This window comes from Cyrtonyx montezumae, unplaced genomic scaffold (assembly GCF_038088225.1).
Source record: "Cyrtonyx montezumae isolate F1298 unplaced genomic scaffold, pur_monq_1.0 scaffold_0, whole genome shotgun sequence".
Classification (NCBI taxonomy): Eukaryota; Metazoa; Chordata; class Aves; order Galliformes; family Odontophoridae; genus Cyrtonyx; species Cyrtonyx montezumae.
The window spans coordinates 6,095,496-6,117,661 of record NW_027071824.1 but is presented as its reverse complement, the minus strand read 5'-3'; the positions used below and the strand labels follow the sequence as shown (position 1 = coordinate 6,117,661).

The 22,166-nt window shown below is 40.2% G+C and overlaps 1 protein-coding gene across 1 annotated transcript in view; it reads left to right on the top strand.

The window, feature by feature from the left end:
• TGFB2 (transforming growth factor beta 2) overlaps positions 1-22,166 on the top strand; it is a 60,352-nt gene that overhangs the window by 17,778 nt on the left and 20,408 nt on the right. The window contains exon 2 of the mRNA XM_065742626.1: positions 18,688-18,851. Coding sequence (XP_065598698.1) covers positions 18,688-18,851 — 164 coding nt within the window. The remainder of the gene's footprint in view (positions 1-18,687; positions 18,852-22,166) is intronic.

Here is a 22,166-nt window from a genome sequence, read left to right as displayed (position 1 = left end):
CAGCACCTAGTTGTATGGATACTTCTGGTTCGACCATAAGCTGTTGGTGTATAAACTTCTTGGTCCAGTTTTCTGGTCATTGAACCTTGTTATTTATTTATTTATTTATTTGTTTTCTCGACCATATTCCCCCTGTTTGTTAATGGGCATGTCAGTGTCCAAACATATTGAAGTCAAGATAAATGTCATCTGTGGTTTCTCTGCTATTTGCAAAGCTTGTTATCCAGTCCTGAAGGCATTTCAGGTTGTTTGGACACTAATTGCTTTTGACAAGTCCATGTGAGCTATTACTCAACTCCTTGTTTTCTTCCAGGTGCTAACAAATAGTTCATTTAAATCTTTTTCCACTCTACTTCTGTCTTTAATTCCTCACTACTTATTTTCCCTTTTCCTTATATATAGATAAGATGTGCTCTAATCCAGTCTGTTGATACTGCATATGTGAGACTATATTCTATTTTCTTATATGTAGTTGCTAGTAGAATCAATAAGGGACAGTAAAATAGGTAAAGACTAATGTATTAATTTGTGGCAGAAATCCTAGTAAGTGGAAAAAATAATGCAGGTGCCCACAGTCTTTTGTGCCATGGGAGTGCATTGGCCCTGCATTGTTTGTATGAGAATGGTAGGAGAATGGACGGTGGGACTGAAAGCAAACTGCCTTATTGTGTGTTACATATCTGAGCCTGGTTCTCTGCCTCTAAGCACAAAGTGAGCATGTCAGTTTTTAGTGTGCTTCAGTCTTTGTTCACTAAGTGTTCCCTTCACTGTTTTTCTGTTTGTTCTGCACTTGGTGAATCCCTTCTGTGAAAACAGATTGCAGCGAACAGATGTACTGACTGTGTGTGAAAGTCGCTTGTCAATTTAGTATAGTGTCACCAGCACACTTTTTAAAATCAATCCAGGGCACATTGAGTAGTGCTCTTCACTGTCTGCTACTTGAGAATTTCTAAAGCTGCCTGACACAGGAGCCTGTAAGAACAGATATCATATCTAACCTCATCTTACATTTTCATTAATGTTCCTCTTTTCAGATGGAATTAGGATTTGATGTCCTTTCAAACATGGAACCTGTGAAAAGAATGGAGAAAAAAAACTTGTGAGCACTTTTTTCATGGCCCATATTTTGAAGTAACCATATAAAACGGAAGTAACTTTTAAATGCTCTCTTTAAGAAATAAAAGCAAACTAGTATCAGCTATCTGGCTGAATGTCCAACTAAGCTAGATTTGCTATTCCAGATCATACAACTGATATTTATGAGAATCAGAATTGAGTTTGGATATGGACCATATGAGTTTTCTATTAGCACAATACCAGGACGAGGTACAACAATTTAACTAGTGCTGTGTTGTTGTTCATCTGCATGGGCACCAGCTGGATTTCTCCTCCCAGAGCTTTGTGGAAAGTTATGCAAGGGAATGGCAGGGGAACTGATCAGCTTTCTGCTTCTGATACACTTGCACAGTGTTTCTTTTCATAGAGACATAGAATCGTTAAGATTGAAAAAGACCTCTAAAATCGCCTTCTAAGTGCCAACCCATCCCCACCATGCCCATTAATCACATCCCTCAGTGCCGAACCCACATGGCTCTTGAACATCTCCAGGGAGATGTTCAGTGGCCCCACCACCTCCCTGGGCAGCCTGTGCCACTGATTAACCACTTTTTCTGAGAAGTTTTTCCTAATATCCAACCAGAACCTCCATTTGTGCAACATGAGGCCATTCCCACTGGTCCTATTGCTGTTATCCAGGAGGTTATAACCCATCCCCACCTCACCACAAGCTCCTGTCAGGCAGTTGTAGAGAGCAAAAAGGTCTCTCCCGAGCCTCCTCTTCTCCAGACCAAACAATCCCAGTTCCCTCAGCCACTCCCCATAAAACCTGTTCTCCAGACCCTTTACAGCTTCTCTGGCCATGTCCCAGGTCTTCAATGTCTTTCTTGTAGTGAGAGGTCCAAAAACTGAATATGGTATTCAAGGTGTGACCTCACCAGTTTGAATGAAGTAGCAACATTTTAATTTCTTAAGTAGCAAATCTCGAGGTTAGGTGTGCCATAGTTAATCATGAATGTTTATAGCATGGTTCTAATCCCTGTTCCTATATTTAATATCTGTATCTGAAAGTAACTTCTGTTTAAACCTGTGAGAGCTATATGCGTACAGGAGTTTTGGTGAGAGAAGCATTGATTACACCTTTCTTCAGGACAATGCAGTTGAGAGCTCAAGTTTGTCCACTGGACTACGTACAGCAATAAGCTGAGGTTACAAAGGATTTGCTTGGCTAGTTACTGTCTTTCCACTACTGCTGGTGTTTCCTTTTTCATTTAGTCTTCTCATAGTAGTTGTAACCAAGCACATAAGTTTTTAGCAGTTACCTTTCCCACTGCTTTTAAAGGCCAAGTGGGTTATTATTTTAGAACAGATCCTTAACTGCCAGCTACAGCTAGTTGAAGCATAGAACTTTGTCAAAGCAAGAAAGTGCTGTATTTGCCTTATGTGCACCATAAGCTTTTTATTTTTGTGGGGTGGTTCTTTTACTTAATTTACTGCTTCTGGTTCACTCAGTTGCCTTCTCAGTATTTATCATTGTTAGGCCAAGAGTGCCAAAGAAAAAGCTATGTAGCAATTCTGTGACTACTCTTAAAAACAGGATGGATTCCAAAGATATGATGTTATTACCCTAAAAATGCTATTGTTTTTGATGCTTACTTGCTTCAAATGTCTGCATAGTTGAATTTTGACCCTTTCCTCTGCCTTTCATTCAGCTATTCAGTCTGTGTTGTCTTTTATCAGATTCTGGAGTCTCTGGATCTCTTTTCTTACCTCTGACTTCAGTCTATTTTTTCCACACTCCTAATGGACAGAGATGTTCATCAATAGAAGAAAGATCTGTGATGTAATCTCAATTAATTTCTGTGGTAAAAGGCTTACTTTCACCCTTTTTTTTTTTTTTTTTTTTTTTTTTTTTGTAGTCTGAGAGCATTTTATTTCTTCTGCAGTGGTGCAGTGTGAGCTTAGTTATCTGCCATACCCTGTTTTGCATTGTCCTTGAAATTTAGCCAGGATTTGGATTATTTTCTCAGTCATTTTAATAGTTACATTTAGTTCTTATTACAGTTTTGCTCTTTCTAGGTTCCAGCAAAGCTTTAGTGAATGTAAAAGAACGTATTACCCATTATGTGTAAGTTCAAAAATGGCAAATATTTCCTCTGTTACCTCACGTGACTATAGGGTGGTTATCTGGTGTCCCTTACTTCTTATTCAAAAGTGTCATCCTTTAGTGTTATAATTTATGCGTGCTCAATATAAGAAGCCAGGAAAAAGGCATCACCTCCTCATGATTATAGATGTAATTTTCATGTGCATTATGAAGACACTTTCCTCACGTATTCTAAATTTCAAGCTGTGTACTGTGGAGCTTTTCCTTTTGATAGTAGGTCAGAACCTTAGGTTCTGTTGTTTGTTGTTGGGTTCAACAACAAGCCCTCTGGACTGTTCCCTATTTCACAGGCTTCTTTCCAGCATTGGTGAACCCTCAGAATATGTTTCTTTAGAAGCTTAAATGTTCTGTGGAATTTGAACCAGTGCCATGCAACTAAAGCAACAAAGAGTATTTCTGAAGTCCTACTTCCATAGGCATTGGTTAGTTGAATATCTGCAGAACCCTATCAGTAGGAACTGTGACTAATAGTGCATACAGAGCAGATGATTTACAATCTCCTGTGAAGTGCTACCATAGTTTTCATGCTTCTTTGAACAAATGTGTTTGAAAGTTATTCTTTAGGCTATTCTGAGAAGCTGCTGATGCATTCCTAGTCTGTTTTGATCTTTAAGAAGTGCAGACATAGACTCTGTAATTGCTATCAATATTCATTATCGCAGTCATGGTGTAGTATGATGCAATTTGTGGAGTTCTTTCATTGAATGCGATCTCTGTCTGGAGTCTGCGTTAGTTTTGGATCCTTCTGAACCATAAATGGTCAGAACATCTTTTTCTAATATTTAGTTGGAAATAATCTTGTTAGTCTGAAATATATATTCTTCTATATTTTTGGTTTCTTAGTATGCTTATGTGTGTGTGAGAGCGTTAGCATATATGCCTCCTTCTCTAGCGAATTTTGTCTCAAACATTTCTTCATGCTCAGGAAAACAGAAAATAAGCTGCTTGTAAATACAAAGCCAACTTTTTTTGCAGTTATTACTCAGTGGAGAACAAACTGGTAAAGTAAAACATAATAGATGAAATTTCAGGGAGAGGTACAGGGTTGAAATTAATTGAGCAAAAATTACTGTTAGGAGTAGTAGGCAAAAAGCCATCAGTTGTTAGGTCTGGATGTAATTCCATGGACTTGGCAATTCTGTGAGCCTGCCTGTGGGGCCTGAGGTGTCTGTTTGTACCCTATCACTCAGTTACTCTTGATGCAGAGGTTTATTGCTGTGATGTGAGGAATGTTTTGTTGGTATGTAATGGTAGCTACCAATGTGGCTGTAGTAAGGGATAAGAAACTCAGTGATGCATCTTTAAAAGCCAGTTCTCTGTGGATGACCTGAAGGAGGTAGCCACACTCCTAGTGACTAATACTCTTAGTGTGTTGGTGAAAGACATTTTGTCTTGTGTTTTGGAAAAGCCATCTGGATCCATCTAGCTCTTCCACTTCAGGTGCAAGAAAATAAGACTAGTCTTGTGACCATGAACAATCAGCTATGAATAAATAGCACAGAGAAGAATGGAATGCCTATTATGGTTTTGTCATTTGTTTCTCAAGTGTTAACCTGTCACAAGGAGGGACTGTACTATAAAGTGATGGTTGAGCATCTGTCATGACCTGTGTTATCTTGTATATTCCTGCACTAATTTGTGTGTTGTCCTCCCTTCTCCCCAGCTCTTGTCTTCTATTCCAGACACTAGAACACTGAAGTATAAAATATGCTTATATTGCATTAAATATATATATATGTAATAATAAAATTTGATCATTTTTCAGTCTGCATGTGATTTTACTCTAGGCATATCTTTTGTGCATGAGGATAAGACCAGATAGATGCATCCTCTGTCTTCTTTGTTGTGGAGGATATTGTTAAGCAGATGCTTTTGGTCTGGTTTCTTGAATTTTTCCATTCAATTTCAAGAATTCATTGAATGCTTGGAAAAGTTCTGTATAAAGAAGGGCAGTGATCACATATATGCCAGATCTTTCCTTCAGGAAAGGCCTTCAGCTGGCTTACAGTACCATTCTGTAGAGCTTGTGATAAAATGTCAGGATCTGCATGCATTGGTCCTTGCTGTTGTGCAGGAGATACTGCCAAGGGGAAAGCTGCTATGAGAGGAAAAAGTACAGCAAGCCACGCCTTATCTTCCTTCACTTCTCTTATATTTATGAAGGATCATACCCAAAAATGTAAATGTGTATTCTGAGTTGCAAGATTATTTCATGACAACACACTTTTCAGGCGATGCTAGAAAGGCAACTAGCACTTGGCTCTTTCTTTACAAAGGCATTTCTTTTAATTGTGGTCTTGATTGGTAAACAGTGTTTCCACAAACCTGAGATTTAGTATCTTCATTTGAATTAAATAAGGTCAGTTGAATTCTGTTTGGCAGCTGGCAAAGGAGTGCATGTACTGAGGTGCCAAGAAGGGACTCTGCTGAGCTTTGGATGCTTCACATTCCAGACCTGTTACCTTGTAAGAGTAATATTTACCAGATTTCAGTCTGGCTGGAGATGAAGAGCAGGCCTTTGGAGGAGAGAGGAGCTGTTAGGCTTGAGGAAGAAAAGCTTGAATGAGTTGGTAAAGCATGCCACATTCTTCCTGGCTAATTGACTTAAGTGAAGACAGTGTAAAGAGCAGTCACTCATGGGCAGTTTGTTTGGGCTGAAATCAGTATGCATGGTAGTAAGAGGAAAACAGAGGAAGGAAGAATTAAAAAATGGAAGGCCTACTCTAGCCATGGATGAAAATCCATAGGATTTGCTGAGGATATTGTGTCTCCAAACATAGGAACTAACTCTTAGGGTAGTGCAAGAGCAGTAGTAACACTGTTGCTCCTGTGCATGCTTTGGGTTGGCAAGCAGTTGGCTTTGCCTACTCACAAGGCTTCTTCTTCAGAAGAGACCATGGACTATGGCTCAGTCAGTGCTAGAAATCTTGTTTACAAACAGGGCCAGTAATGAGCAGTGCTGAATGACTGGAACTCATGAACAGTTTTAATTTGTGCAAATCCTGAAGTTCTGAGAAGAAATGAGGAAGATCTGCACAATCAGCCAGATACCTCATATTTCACTCCCATCCGAATGCTCTGGAGTATGATTTCACATTCTTGCCTTAATAAACTGAAACATCAGTGAGAAGCTGGAGCCGGTTCAGTTGGATTTTATTTGATTATGCCTCCATGCTATTGTAGCTGAAAAAAAATGCTGCAATTCCAACTATGATGTGTTACAATTGTGTGAATTCCTTAATCTGTTTTTCCATTCATTTGTGTAGTAATTAAAACCATAGACCTGGAAACTGTTTTCACAGTCAAGTTTCATTTGCAGAACCTTATTTCATTTCATTTATTTTATGTTTTATGATTCCGTAGTCAGTTTTACTCTCTTTCTCTTACAAAAGAGAGAAAAGCTTGGTGAACTCCATTATCGATCTGCATGTTGGCTCAGTTTCTTACAGATTGTACATTATTGGAGTGAACAGAACATGACAGCATAATTATACTGTTTTTTTCTTTTTTTTTTCTTGTTTATTTTGTTTTTAAATTTAATTTTGTTCTCCTTAGAGGGCACCACAAAATGCTCTAATGAAAGAATAATCACAAGCCTAAAGAGGAAGGAAAGTTTTAAAGGGCTAATTGGAGAAGGGAAAATGCACAGTGGTTTAAAGGAATGAAATGACGGGAGAGCTCCAAGTGAGATGAGGCAGCAAAAAAAGTAAAAGAGTTACCGCAAACTGCAATGAATAATAGATGTACACTTAACAGCTGTGGTCATGGGAGCTGTATGAGGGAGAGAGTGGAAGAGGATAGTTCAGGAGATGGCAGTTTGAAGGCATGTTGCCTTATACAGCAGCCTGCAGCCATAAGTAACAGGCAGGACTTTGTACTCCAGATCTGTGACAGTAGAATATCAACACTTTCAGGTCCTACATGACTGTAGGACATTGATTATGGTAATCTCTTCCTCTGTAAGGATATCCGTGGTGGAGCGAAGATCACTGCCCTGCTGAGTTCTATAGAAATAACTTTCTGTTGTGCAAGAGATCTTCATTAACCAACTTCTGTCAATTAGAACTGTACTTTTTTCCCATTTATAGTGACAAATCTGGGGGAGACTGAATGGCTCTGTATAGGCTGAAATTTCATCCAGGCTGAGAAGGTCTGGAGGGCATTAATAGCAGGTGGATGTCGTTTAGCCAGCTTGAGATGGATGAGACAGTCTTGACCTGCTAGGTAAATCTCTGCATGCTCTCAGAAAATTGGCACTCACCATCTTACACTGGGAGTTTGAACCAGAATGCCACTGACAGCAAGGGCATGAAAAGTAACACTCATATCCCTCCCACCTGGAGATCTCCCCAAAATGTAGGGCTTGGATGAGATGGAAAAGCAGTAATGAAAATCATGTTGGGAACATGAGAAGCATCAAGGATTTGGTCCTGTGAGATCTCACTCTAGGACCATTGTGAGGCCAGGATTCCTGACGTTCTCCCTTACTGTTAGGCACTCTGAGACAGAAAGGTTTTTAAGCATGTGACCTCTCAGGAAAGCGCAGAAGATGAATTCATCAGCACTATGTTAAAGTAAAGCAAATGCCTTTGTTCTTTGTCTGCAGCAGAGTGATAGGCTTCTTACCCTGCTCTCCTATGGAACATCCAAACTCATTTTATGGCTCATCTCACAGATGTCCATTTGCAGTTGGTGAACTGCAGATGAATAGAGGCAAAACAAAACATTTGCCTAGAAAACAAGATAAATGAAATTTGGATTATTCTGTACTAAGGTAGAGAGACCCACAAACACAGCAGTACGAATAGCTTAAATTAAATTGTGAAATAGCCCAAGAATGTCTTTTCACTGCCATTTCCTTGATTTCAACACTACTGAGTTTGTCATGTATGACGGCTTTGTGGTTGTTGTGACACTGCTGGAGAAAATTGGATTTGGGGAAAGTTTTCTTAGTAGTTCCTTAAATAATTCAGAATGTTTTCCAGGTTTTTTTTTCTTTTTTCTTTCTTTTTTTTCCTTTCTTTCTAGCATGGCTTTGTTCTGCAGTTGTACATTTTTTTGGTAAAGACTTTTGTATAGTATTGTTTTGCCTTGACAGTGTATAATCCTGAGGATATATCCAAGGGATTTCCAGCCATCCTCTTGGATTTCATAACAATACTTGTGATTAGGAGCCCTTCCACATAGAAAATTAAAATGCTGATGTGTACTACAGACTTAAAGAGCAGTTCAAGTCATCCAGCACTAAAGGCACAAGTCGGAGCCTGCGAAGAGCATGTCTGCTGTAGGATTTGCAAGCTGCACCAATCTGGTGAATGGCCTAATTTTACAGACAGAGACATATGATGGATAACCATGGCTCATATTAAAATATGTATTGAGTCCCTCTCCTTAGAGGGGCAAGTTTTAAAAACATGCTAACCTGATTTTTCACTGCCTGCACTCCTGCCTAAAGGTTAGGTTTAACCCCCATCCCTCTCAGTGCTGCTGCCTGCTGGGTGGGCTGCCAGGTCCCACCTGTGAACAGCACCATCTCTTGCCCTCCCTGCCTGCGGCACAGCTGGAGGAGCCCTGCTTTCTTCACCTGGCTTGCCTTCTCAGTTTTTGATGGATTCTGATGGATTCAATAAAAGTATGTCTGCACAATGTATTTTTTTTAAATGTAGCTCATTAGTAAGTTGGCACAGAGATAACACCAAGAAGCCAGTTTTAATCCTGCTGGCTGGGCTGTCAGTGCGAATGAAATTCATGAGAATGCTGCCAAGGAGAGGAAGGATTTAGAGGGAAAACAAAAAACTTATATAGTCCTTTTCTCAAACACACACCCATACATCTAACCTTATACCTAATCTGCTGTTGAGAGGAGGAGGGAAAATATTTTCTTAGATGAAAATGACTCAGGGTTACTGGGCTTTAGGGAGCATGAAGCTTCCTTGGGGGGTTTGTAGCTGCTCCAGGCAGCATCCTGTATAAAGGAGCACAGTGCATGAGGAATGCAGTTGGGCTTGTGATTGTATCTGGCCCTTCAGCTCACTGAATGGCCTCAAGTTGCACCGAAGGAAGTTCTGTTTGTACCTTAGGAAATCTGCTCATAAAAAGCGGTGATGCAGTAGCACAGGCTGCCCAGGGAGGTGGTGGAGTCACTGTCCCTGGAGGTGTTCAGGAAATGTAGTGATGTGGCACTGCGGGATGTGGTTACTGGGCAGTATTGGAGGTAGGTAAATGGTTGGACTAGATGATGCTAGAGATCTTTTCCAACCTTAGTGATTCTGTGATTCTGATGGAGAGATCTCTGGTTACAGATTACTTCCAAAGGTACCACTTCAGCAGTGTGAACTGAGAAAAAGATTGGGAGATGGGAGAGAAAAAATTAACTTTGTAATGAGGACAGATGTCGCTCCATCTTGTCAATGGAAGGTTAATCGAATCAGGTTTAGATCACCATAGTCGTTAACAGTCACAATGCTTGCTTGTCCAACTTTTTTTTTTTTTTTGCCATTGGGGAGAGCTGGCTCCTGTACCCTGACAAGGTTTTCTTGTACTTTTTATCCTTTTTTTTTTTTTTTTTCTTTTCAGAGATAGGAGATTGTACTTGCAATTCTTGCTTATGATTCTTAGCTGAAAGAGGAGCAGCCCTTCATGGAGAGAGATGAAAGACACTAGGAGTATTTTTCTTACATTCCAGTGTAAGCCGAATAGCAAAGTACATACCTGAGAATTTTCCAAACACAACACAAATCTATTTACATATTTGATTTCAGTGGTGATACATGATAACCTGGGATCTCAGTCAAAGGATCCTGATGGGGATTTGAAAAGAGTTCTTCCTTGAATGTTCACAGAATAACTGCTGAAAGCCAAAGGACCTTTTGTTGGCAACCTAAATCTACAGAGAACAGGAAGCAGAGAAGCTGGAGATGGTTTACTTGTGCTGAAAATCCTCTCAGTTCGTACAAGTATGGGGGTAAATTCCTGGATCTTTTGAAAGCAGTGGGAATGTTTTGTCAGTGACTTCAATAGGACCAAAGCGTCACACACATTTCAGAGAGGCTTTGGTACCTTTGTAACTTGGGCTAATTCCTGTTGATAGATGCTGCTGCTTTCCCGCTAGCTTGCTGGGTGTCTTCACAGCAGAAAAGGATCTATTGGCTCCTATTGGGAATGAATGACCATGGGTGTGCTGCCTATGTCTGAGACCCAGAGTGAAGGACGCACCTGAGGATGTGTTTTTCTCTGTTGCTTTTAACAATGTAGTGTTGCATAAGCAACAGTAAGATTATAGTGGGGATTAAGTTTGAGAAAGAGGGCTGGTCTGATGTTTCTTCTCTACATGTGCTTTAATCTGCCACAAGATTAAGATTTCTTTGTTGAGTAACATAGATAGCAGCATGGTTTGTATTTGCTTTCCTTTTTGGCTCCTCTGTGTGACAGGAGATGTGTAAATAGGACTTTGTGGAGGCGAGAACTGGGGTCAGACCTTTTGAGCTTTCTAAAATGTGTGGAGATTTGTTTATGCTGAAAGAAGGTCCAGAATGGAAAAAAACTGGCATTTGCCACTCTCCAGAATATTCCCAAGTAATTAAGTTACCTCAATTAAACATTGCACAATGGCTCAAAATTAAGACCTGAATATAGCTCTCTTGTGGTGCATTAGTGTTTTCGCATTACCCAGCCCCTATGTTTCGGCATGGGAGAGGGAAAGCAAGCCAAGAGCCTGGAAAGACTTAGAGTCAAGGAGAGAGGAGAGTCGGGTGAGTTTCATGTTGCAGAATTTTTCCTCAGGAGATTTATTTTCAAGCATTCTGAATGGCAGAAAACTTTTGCAGACCAGCACGCATCCAAGGGCTCTGCAGGTAGTCCATGCAAGGTGCTAGCTCACATTTCCAGTTAATTCAGCTTTTGTGATCAGGTACATTGCTGTTTTTCTAGGGAGATAGAGGTGGGGTGCAGGTCTGTGCTACATGTGCTGCTTTATCCTGAGAGCAGGGGTGCATAGTCGGGGAGGGTCGCCATGAATTAGCATTGTTCAGCACTGGTCATATCACATCTGTCATTTGGTTTTCATTGGTTGTGTTTTGTTTTGTTTTGCTTTTTTGCTTTCCTAAAAGAGACTGGATAGTTTCCCCTTTTATTTTAGCTATGAGTTTCAGCAGCTTGAGCTGGCTTTTGATCTTTCTCCAACTTTAGAGGTTACAGCTTAATACTCAGTCTGACTGTGCGAGAAGTTAATACTTAAGAATTTTGTTTTATAGAAGAAACAGTCTTCAAGGCAGTTCTCGATTTCCTAAAACCTGCAGAAGAAAATGAAAGCAGGAATTTAGTCTTGTTCAACAGAATGCGGTCTTGGGACAGGAGAGTTTGCAAATGAGCAAGACTCTGGCTTGTAAGTGCCTGTGGCTGTAAAGGAGCAATGACAAATGTTTTTGAAATCTCTGCTGATTCATCATGACAGACATTTGAAGACATAAACCTGATGTAAGCTGTCTGTACACCTTACTTTCAGATCTATTCTTATACATTCCATAGATATTTCCTTTTTTGCTCGGGACAGCTTACATGGATAACTCACCTCATGGAATCATAGAATAGCTTGAGCTGGAAGGGACCTTAAATATCACCTAGTCCAACCCCCTTCCCACGGTGAAAAAACAGGAGCCAGTTGCAGCAGCACCCAGAGTGGACCAGTTAGATGAAGGCTGGAGATGATACTTGTTATCAAAAGGTACACAAGGGATTTTTGTGATTTTTCAGCTTATTTGAGGGTTCTTTTCTTTTTGTTATCTTCTGGTAGACTTTTTGCTTGGCTTCTGGTACTGCAGATGTATTTTTTTATTTTTTTTAATTATTATTTATTATATAATTATATATATTTTCCATAAATGTATATACCCCAGTTCACAGAGACTGACTAAGAACTTTTCTTTCATGTTTTTGGGCAAGTTGAGCCAAGGAAGAGGCAAGATTTGACGTTAAGATTTTCTGTATGTCTCGGCACCCACAGCTGGAGCAGTCAGGTCAAGAGAGATCCAGTTCCACTTCAGCATCAAAACTGGTTTTCAAAAGATCACAAGAACAGTTAGGACCTCTGAAAATCAGGCCAGAAACATCCAATTGCAACACTGGAATTTCAGAAAAGAAAAAAAAAATGAAGAAAGGCTGCTTGACATCTGAAAATCTGCTCTAGTCTTTAAGGTCTGGGTTTAAGCACAAAAGCAGTTAACTTATTTCTGCTTGCTGGATGTCAGCATTGGTAGCAGAGTCTGGGAGAAGAAACTGGATCTTTCTGTGCTAGCTTATGGTCACATTAACTCACTGTCCTGCTGCAAGCAACACCCCCATCATTGTCACGGGCTCTGTGTGATGCTTTAGGTCACCTTTTCAGATAAAGCACTGTGCAGTTTTTCTCTTAGATACTAAATTTAATTTCTCTGAATAGAATAATAGAATAGCTGTGAATTTTTATCATAAAGGGCTCATTAGTGGGGTCTAACTTAGCCTAGACTTCTTGACTCTTGGTGTTGCACCATGCAGGAGATGCACAAACATGTATGGTGTTGCCCCAGCAGTTTTCCTTCATATGGTACTTGTAGGGTGAAGAAGAGATGAAAAAAAGGAGCCATGATTGATTGTTCAAAATACTTATTTTACCTACCTTTAATTGGTTTAAACGGTGTGGATTTTTTCAGGCTAAATTATGTTTCAGGTGGAGTTTGCAAACTGGTAGCTTCCTTGGAATAACTGTAAAAGGGTGGCATAGTAATTCCAATGGGGGAAAAAAAAAAAGATTGAAATGAGGGATTTCTGGATGTTTAGATTCAGTTAAGTTGGCCAATTCAGTGATACATGAAAGTTATGGTCTTTTCTACAGTGGTCTCTAGACCAAATTAAGGAAGATCCGAAGTCAGTTTCAGTTGCAGCATGTAAATACAGTTAAGGCTTAACTTGTAACTTGTTTTGGCCTGGCCCAGTGCAGCCCAGGGAGAACAATTACAATAAATTAATCAATCAATCAATCAATTAAAAAAAAAACAAAAAACAAAAACAAAACAAAACAAAAAAACAACCCTGAAGTTCTAAAACATCTTATATTGTTACAGTCTTAAAATGGCAATAGCTGCTTTTCTTGGCAGGGTTTGATGCTCGCTCTAGGAATCATATCCAACTCCAGCATGCTACTAGAGATGAAGTGACACAAATTAGGAAGCATGTAGCAAGATGCCATTCTCTATCTGTCTTCAATATGACCCACAAATCCACTTTTTGACAAGAATCCAGTTCATCTTTGCTTAGACACCTCTGGTGATTAGAGTTTCATTTTACAGCCTGTCTTTGTGAACTCAACTTAATCCCTAATTGTCATTTTCCAGGGGCTAATTACACTTCGCTGCCAGCTGCATTTTGACCCAAAGACCACTGGAGGATTTTTTCATAATTATAGAAACAAAGAGTATAAAAAGAATTATTTAGAAGTGCCAAAGCCTATCAAATCCCAGAGCAGCAGTAGTACTCTGGAAGAATTAAATATTTGGGTAGCTGGATATCAGACAACCAGATTACTGGGCTATTGAGCTCATAGTTGACTAGTCTTTATTTGCTTCAGACTTGGTGAGGTGATGAGAAAGTAGCAGCCAATCCAGAAGCTCCTTGTCAGACATTAAGGAGCACATATCATAATTGTGTCTTCAGAAAACCTCTATATTTGCATCATTGTGCCTAACTTTTCGAACAAGAGAGCATCTTGGGGTTGATTCCTTTTCATACGTTCTCATAGATCTTGGTGTATTTTAAAAGAGGAATATTAAGTGGTGCAGCAGGGGGATATATGTCACAAAGTCTGGTAATTACCTTGTTCTAAATCTGTGCCTGTGTGGACCTTCACTGGTGTATTCTTTGTGGATGTGTGAAGCTTAACAGATTGTGTAAGCAGAAAAATAAGCCATACATTTGTGCAATGTAAGCAATGCCAGGCATCTATGGGTACCTGGGAGTTTGCTAGTGGCATGTATTGAGCCCATGTAGCCAGTTCATGGAATAATAATTACGTGTATGTATTTCCTGTTGAATGTCAGGAGCTCAGTGGGTCTTCATTACAAAGAAGAGAAAATTAGCTAATATATATTAAGACATATAGTTGATCTATATAGTAGATAGTTGCTAAAATAAGAAAATGTCTTCAGAGTTGGCTTCAGTTAGCGTAACTGGTGGAAAACTGTCCTGCTTAAATAGCTACAGCAGGAAGCGCTGTGGGAATAAGGTCTGATTTCTTCGTTTTTATTCCAAGGAGAATTATGTTAGGACTGTAAGATGTGCCGTCTTAGTGAAAATATGCTGAGGCTTCCCCATTTGACTAGGTTGACAGGTCCAGCAATCAGTAGTGGTGGTAAAAGAGGAAGGAGCCTTTAGATTTCAGTCCTTCTTTGCTCTGACCTTTAAAAGGGCCATACAGCAATTCGATCCCGAACTGTTCTCATTCTGTCTTCCCAATGAAATTATTTCTGCCTTCCTTTTTTAACACCCGTCCATCTCTTTTGTTAAGTGTTGACTGAAAGTATTAGGTAGTGTGACATCATGAATCATCCACAACCCTTTCCCTTGGATAAATTGCATATCTAGGATTCATTAAGTGATAGATGCCTTGTTACCTGCTGTTGGGATGGTTACTTCATCCAGAACAGGTGCAGTAACAGTGCACAGACATTGTGACTTGTGTTGCACTGCACATGGGTGCATACCCTGTTCAGACAGGAAGGCTGCTCCAGAGACAAGGCCTTATTCACTGTGTTGTCAGCAGTTTTGTTGTTTGTTGCAAAACAAACAAACAAACAAAAAACAAGGAGGCTTTTCTATCAGTGAGCTGAAATCTTAACAGCTTAAATAGTCCTAATAGTCAGAGGGTTTAGGGAAGTCTGCCAGAGAGAGGAAAGCGTAACAACTGCGTTTAATAACAATCAAGTTAATTTTGTAAATATTTGCATGCGCTGCTTCAAAGCCTACTACATGGCCATTCATGTTCTGAGTTAGAGACAAGAGGAGGGAAAAAAAGAAGGCGAGAAAAAAAGGGCACTCCATTTTTTTGTAGCTGCTGTAATAAGGAATGGGCAGAGCACCAGAAAGAGAAGAAAAAAGGAAAAGAAGCCCTCCAAAGTTTAATAAACACAAAAGCGAATAAAAATAAATCTTTGGAGCATTTATTGCAAGCCCCTGATGGAAGGATTGGATTGAAGCTCTCAGTCTTTCTGGTTTGAGTGTATGCATGAAGTCAGCATGTCTAGCCTCTTCCAAAGAGAAAAGAAAGTTACTTATATTGTCTATCTTGGGCTGTGCAAATAATTCATTATTTTTGTTGTTTGTTTGTTTCAATAGAGAAAATGAAAATTCAGAGGAAAAAAAATCCCTTGTTCAGATACAACTGGATTTAGGAATTTTTCCTTTCCAGAAAACAACCAGAACTCTCTGCTGTGTCAGTGTTTTTTTTTCCTCTGGAAATGTTTGTACCCGTAATACTTGTGAGAAAAGCCTTAGTTTTATGACACAACAGTTGAAGACAAGTGTTGTCCTGTTATGCAAGAAGTCTCTGACTCTGGGAGTATCTCCAGGAGAAAATCTCAGGGTTCAACCTCCTTCAGTTCATACTTTTGGCTTGAGGGAGTTCAAACCCATCTCACTCTCTTCCATGAGGAACATCTTGGGGTCTACTGCTATTTTGGATGGTCAGTGAGGGGGTATGTGCAGTCTCCTGTTGATGTTCCAATCTGCTCCGTTCAAGGAAAGAGGAGGGGAAACGCCTTCACCTTCTCCAATTGTTTTATAACTCATCTCATCCTTACTGTGATGAATGTGATTATGATTATTACAGCTGGAAGTCTTCAGTATTTTGGGGGGTCTGAATTAATGAATAGTTGAAAGATGATAAAAGTGGAATCTTCCAGTGCGTTTACTATTCCCCTTTCTCCAAACCAAAAGAAAATTGTTTTTTTCCAAGCTACAGGAAACATATTGATACAATTTCACTAATTAATGATAATCTTTCAAAGAATACTTATGGAGTCCTGTCTGCAATAGTGTTACTGTCTTTGCAGAGTTGCTCAGAGTCATCCTGGTGTCTACTGGAGACATTGGGCCAAATCAGAGTGAAATCCAGAGATATCCAACTGAGACTACATAGATATGTATGCCAGGTTAAGGTGGAGTGACAGAGACATAAATTGCAGCATTTGAGACCACTTACAAGGCTAGTCAAAACCCTTGTAAACTCCATAGGGTTCCTCCCATTCCCTCACAGAGAGTTGCAAGTCTCTATTCTCAGTCCTCATGTACATGAATTTTCATGTGAGCCCCAAGTCTGCAGACAGCCATGCTTTCACAGGGGATGAGCTCCAGCTAGTAAAAAGCCTATTTTAAGTTATCCACAGATAATGCCTTTTCCTGAATTGATTTCCCATGGACGCTGTTGTGAATGGTAGAATAAATAAGTCAAATTTCTTATGGTCTGTTGCAAGGTATAAAACTGCCCTGTGAAAGAAATGAAACTTACTTAAGATAAGAATTCATTCTTTTCCATGGTTGGTGTCCAACAGAGGGTAAATACTCATTCACTTTGTATTGCGTATACAGAAATGCAAAAACATGCACAGTGAAAGAATATTCCTTCTCTAGCTGTGTTTGTTTCCTTTATAAATGAGGGAAAATATACAAATGGTTTAGGAAAACTCTTTTGGTTGCATATTCACAAATTTATAATGTATGGTATCTAGAATACAAAAACTGAAAAGGAAGACTACAAATAAAGTCCAACAAAGTTCTAGAAATAACTTAGAAGCTAAATATAAATCAACTAGACAGTTAAATAGGGCTTCTGCATCTGAAATAAAATCAAGATGGACTGAGTTTGTCTGTGCCAGGGCAAGTGACTGTCTGCTAGTTTGGTTTGTCCACAGGGTAGGAAATTGTAGGCTGATGCCTCAAATAAATGACAGGGAAGGACAACTTACAACTCATCCTGGAAGCATCAATCTTATACATACATATTATTGTGCCAAATTGTATTCCTAATAGGATTAGGTTTGGCTGAGAAACAAATATTAGTCTTGGAGTTTTCTATAGCAGAAAGCTGGGACAGGCCCACAGGAGGCTTCACCAGGATTTATGGCACTGCCTGGGTCCCTGATGGGAGCTTAATTTCTCACCTCTCTTAATGTACAGACTGTTGTCTCCCACCACTACATGGCAAATCCTAAGCTATGCCACTAGTGGGAAAATTTAATGTTTTATAATCATTATCCAAAGACTTTGTGCTGGTGTGACCCCAAGGAAACCTGTGAAGTTTGCTTCTTCTGATGAAGATCTTCCTCCCCAGTTTTCATATTTTTTTTTCTGCTTCTTTGTACATTTCAAAATGTAAGAGGAAAGGAAACCTTTCCCTAGCTTGAATGGAGATTTTATCAGGGCCTTTGAGTCATTTTGACTCATCCCTGAATTTGGCTCACCGTGCCCACTCTGCAATTTGAGGAAAATCTTGCCAAACAACAGGGTGTGGAGAATGTCACACATACAGAGCATGTTCAGAGATTTCTGCACATGGTTTTCTGTTTGTGCTTTTGGCCAGAATTAGGTGGAACAGCCTGAGATGATCGCTGAACCCTTCAGGGTAATTCGAATTGTGCAAAAGTACTTTGCTGCTTAACCTCAGTAAGGGTTTACAGCTGCAAAGGAGGAAAGGATTGTTTTGAAACCTGAACTGATACTTTTGCCATCATTACTGAAGACTTGATTCTATCTTTGTGGTGTTTTTTTCTTTTTCTTTTTTTTTCTAACATCCCTGCAACATATCATGGCGGTTGGTTAAATTTATGACTTTTACTGTTTACAGAATTCATGTAATTCTATTTGTCTACTACCTGCTTGCTTTTTTCTTCCTTTTCCTCTTTCTCTTCTACTCCTGCCCTTGTTGTAATGAAAATGAATATTTTATTCCAATAAAATCCTTAATAAGTAAATAGAAAACAAAACCTGAAGCTGGCTAATTTATATGCCATGCCCTAGGAGAAAATGGATATGAGAACATACAGATCAAACGATTTCCTGTCTTCTTGGTATATCTCTTGTGAACTCTTTACAAGTCTGAAGGCAATTGCCAGCTACAAACTCGTAGGATTTTTTTTTCAATGTGTAAGCATCCAGGATTTTCCACCCATTTGTCAAAGGAAAGGGGTTAAATGCGTGCCCTGAAATAGAGTTGGAAATGGTTGTTAATCTCTATCAAATCTGTTATACCTATAATCAGACACATGTGGGATTATTTTTTGGGGGGTTAATTTGTTAATGATACTAAATTGGCCATTGGAAACTGAATCATGCTACAGATATTTCCCATAGTACCTTCTGGCTGCCTTGCATTAAAACAGATGAAAGAACAATGTATTTTATCATTTAAGAAAATATATAATTACATTTCCTTCTTGCAGATGCCATCCCACCAAGCTATTACAGCCTTTACTTCAGAATTGTTAGATTTGACGTCTCGGCGATGGAGAAGAATGCGTCCAACTTGGTGAAGGCTGAGTTCAGGGTCTTCCGCCTGCAGAACTCAAAGGCACGGGTCTCGGAGCAGCGGATAGAGCTGTACCAGGTAGGGCTCCAGCTGTTACTGCTGTCTGTAAAAAAACTAACTTATTTCCTGTGTCTCTCCTGGAAACAGCTTCGTTCACAGTCTTATGAAGCTGAAATGAATATACTTTTCTAGTTCAGCTTTCAGTGTTTAGCTTGACTTCCATATGGTAGCCCAGGGCTTAAAGCAAGGCAGTGGGAAATTCAGGGTTTGAAGAGAGAGGAAGAAAATGATATGAAAACATTTTTTTTACTCTGGAGTGTCATTAGGATGTATCTCTCTTTTGTTTGTTTTCCAATTGCACCTTCCTGTTCAGCTGGTGGCATTAGATGATTTATGAATTTGGTGAGATGGTGCTGTCACTTGAAGAAGCAAATTCAGTCTTGCATAGAAACCATCACAACCCCACAAAACTTCCTCTGTGTGTAAACAAACTCAAGCCGAGGCTCCTCTAGCTAGATAGTGAGTCAGCTTGCACACATGCTAAATCCATTAAACTCAACTGCAAGGATTCTGTGCATTTGTTTGTGGAAACACTGGCTAGAGTGTATTTCATGTAAAGCATAGTTCATTTTACTGAGAAATTCAAAAGGAGTTCAACTCTCCTCAGTAATTTACTGGGTAAAACTCATGGTTGCTCCATCAACCCAGCACTTGTTCAGCTGAAAACCTGCTAAGTAGGAAGCCTTCTTGTAAAATAAACCACTCCGAGCCCCTCTTTAGCTCTGTTTTTGCAATTCTTATTTGTTCTACATCTGCACTGCTGGGAGTATGCTGTACCACAGAGCCTGGATCAGATCCTGTGGGTATAAATTTGAGTTAGTCATCACCCTTACTTTCAAAGTTCATATTTTGCTGCCTGATTTGCTTAAGCGCAAACCAAGCTGGGAGCAGATAGAGCAGAATTTGTGCTCATGCTTCTTGAAGTGACAGTATAAGCCTGACTTAGAGATTGAGGGCAGGAAATGTTGCACTGGAGTTTTAAACATGATTTAAACAGAAGAGAAGTGTGATTCCCCACTGAATGGGGTTCAGGTCTGCAGGTGGTCACTGGGCGCTTGCTGTCAAGGCTGCAACCTGGCCACGTGCATTCCCAAGAACAAGCAGGCAGAAAAGGTGCCTAAATAACATTTCACTTGTTAAAAGAGAGGGGTAACAGGAGCCTTTGATGAAAGCCACTGCTGTGCTCAGCGTCTGACAGCCATCACAAAGAATCACACTATGAGTCTCTGTGATGGTGTCGCACCAGCCTGTCAAAACAATCATATATTCTGGCTTGACCTCACTGTTCAGACATCCTAAATGGAGATAATGGCATCCCTGGGCTTTCTGAGAGCTGTTAATCATGCACCTGGAAGGAATACAGCTGAGATAGTCTGAGCTTGGCTCATTGCACCTCCATGTTTGAGGAATGTGGGACAGAAAGGGTTCGGTGGAAGCAGGGAAGAAAGGGCCTTTGGACAGCTGGGAATTTGCCTTGTGATGAGAAACAGCTGGAGCTCATTTGAGAGAGGCTGATTCCAGCAAGCCAGTGCCCATGAAAATAACTGACACCTGCACCCACAGCAGATACTTGGGTTCTTTATATAAATATATAGCCAGGGAGAAAGGCAATCTCCTTTTTAGAATGGATGGGAGGTATGCAGAGAGAAGCACTGGGTAAGTAGTGAGTGCAAGTTATTGCAGAGCTGGAGCTTTTCTATATCTAATCAGATGTACCAGAGGCAGCAAGGTGAGTGTGTTTGTGCTGGGTTTACATTACACGTGTTACTTGCTGCTCTGCCTGTAGGGAGGCAAGATGTCACTGGAGCATTTCCTTCAGGGGGCTCATCAGTTAATAAGAGTTGCCTTCTAATGCTTTTCTCTGTCACTGCTCTGCCTGTTGGTCATCTTCACCCCTTCTTACAGTCGCACATACAGCACTCCTCAAAAGCCTGTATGTAGGTATTATATTAGCTCTGTGATGAACTGATCTGAACTGCATGGATTTCTTACCAGGAGTTCCTCAACTCTCCTACATCTCTGCATCACAATGCCTGAGGCTGCATGCAGCATTTTAACAGGTGAGGCAAGCACAAGGAGGAGGATTTATCTTAGGACAGTGCTATAGAAGCATCCTAAAACTAAGAATATAAATTTTAGATGGTAAAACAAGGGAAATCTGAGGAACACAAGGTTAGGAAGGATGAGCAAGGTGATGCTGGAGGGACTTCAATGTTGTGCAATGATAGAAGTGAGTGACAGTGAAGGAGGGAACAAATGTGGGAGGTAAAAGAGAATGGAGAAGAAATTCATTTCAGTGGAAGTGGAAGAGGCAAATACATCTTGTAGGGGATGAAAACTTTCTCAGGTATATTTGCTTGGAGCTAGAGGAGTCGTGCATGGAGTAGAGAGCCTCTCAGAGGAGATTGCTGGTAGATTGGCAAGTGTAGCTGCTGCTCCTCCTCCCTGCATAAGTGCTGCTTCCTGTCTTGTGAGATAGTCCTGGGCTTGCCAGGGCTGTTGTGCCCAGAAGCAACAATGTGGTTTTTCATCTTGCATAAGCAACATTTAATTATTAGTCTTTTTTTTTTTTCTTTAATCCTTTTTCTTTCTTTTTTCCTCTCACCAACTTTAAAGTTGCCTGGTGTTTTGCTTTGCTGAGCTCTCCCGGATGAGGCTTTTTGAAATTCCTCTCATACCTGTTTGTTTCAGGGAATGGCTCTTCCTGTGCATCATCTTTTTCTGTCAAGTAGGAGATGAGAGGCAGAAGTGTCCTGGGGAGAGCCAGAGCTCTCCTGTTGTAATTCCCTGGGAGGCTGGGATCTCCTGGACATGTGTAGGTACCCCATTGCAATCTGTTTTTGTCCAACGGGAGTTTAGTAGCAGTGTATCTACCAATGATGCAGAAAGGATGCTACTACTCTGAAAGCATAGTTTAGGAATAGATAGAGACAGATGTGCTGGTTAAATAGAAAAAAAAAAAAAAGCAAGCAAAACATAAATATTTTGTTTTTCCTCCTGATTCTTTCTTTGTGTGGTCCTCTGACCTTAGAGATCTGCCCCTTAAAATGAGAAAGAAATGCAAGACTGCACCTTCTCATTTAAACTTTCCTCAGGCTACACTTGGCTCCTCTTTCCAAACCACATCAGAGGAGGACTTTGTGTTTTCCTGCAGAGCCCTGATTTGCACTGACTGCAGGAAGGCAGTCTGGGGCTGCCTGGCATGGCAAGCCTGGGCCTCTTGCTCCCAGCAAGACCCTGTCCCACCTAAGCACGTTCAGATGAAGAGGACCTTGATGCCTTATGGTGCAAGTGTCTTGCTGAGCAATTGGTTCGGGAGGTGGATTCTCCTGA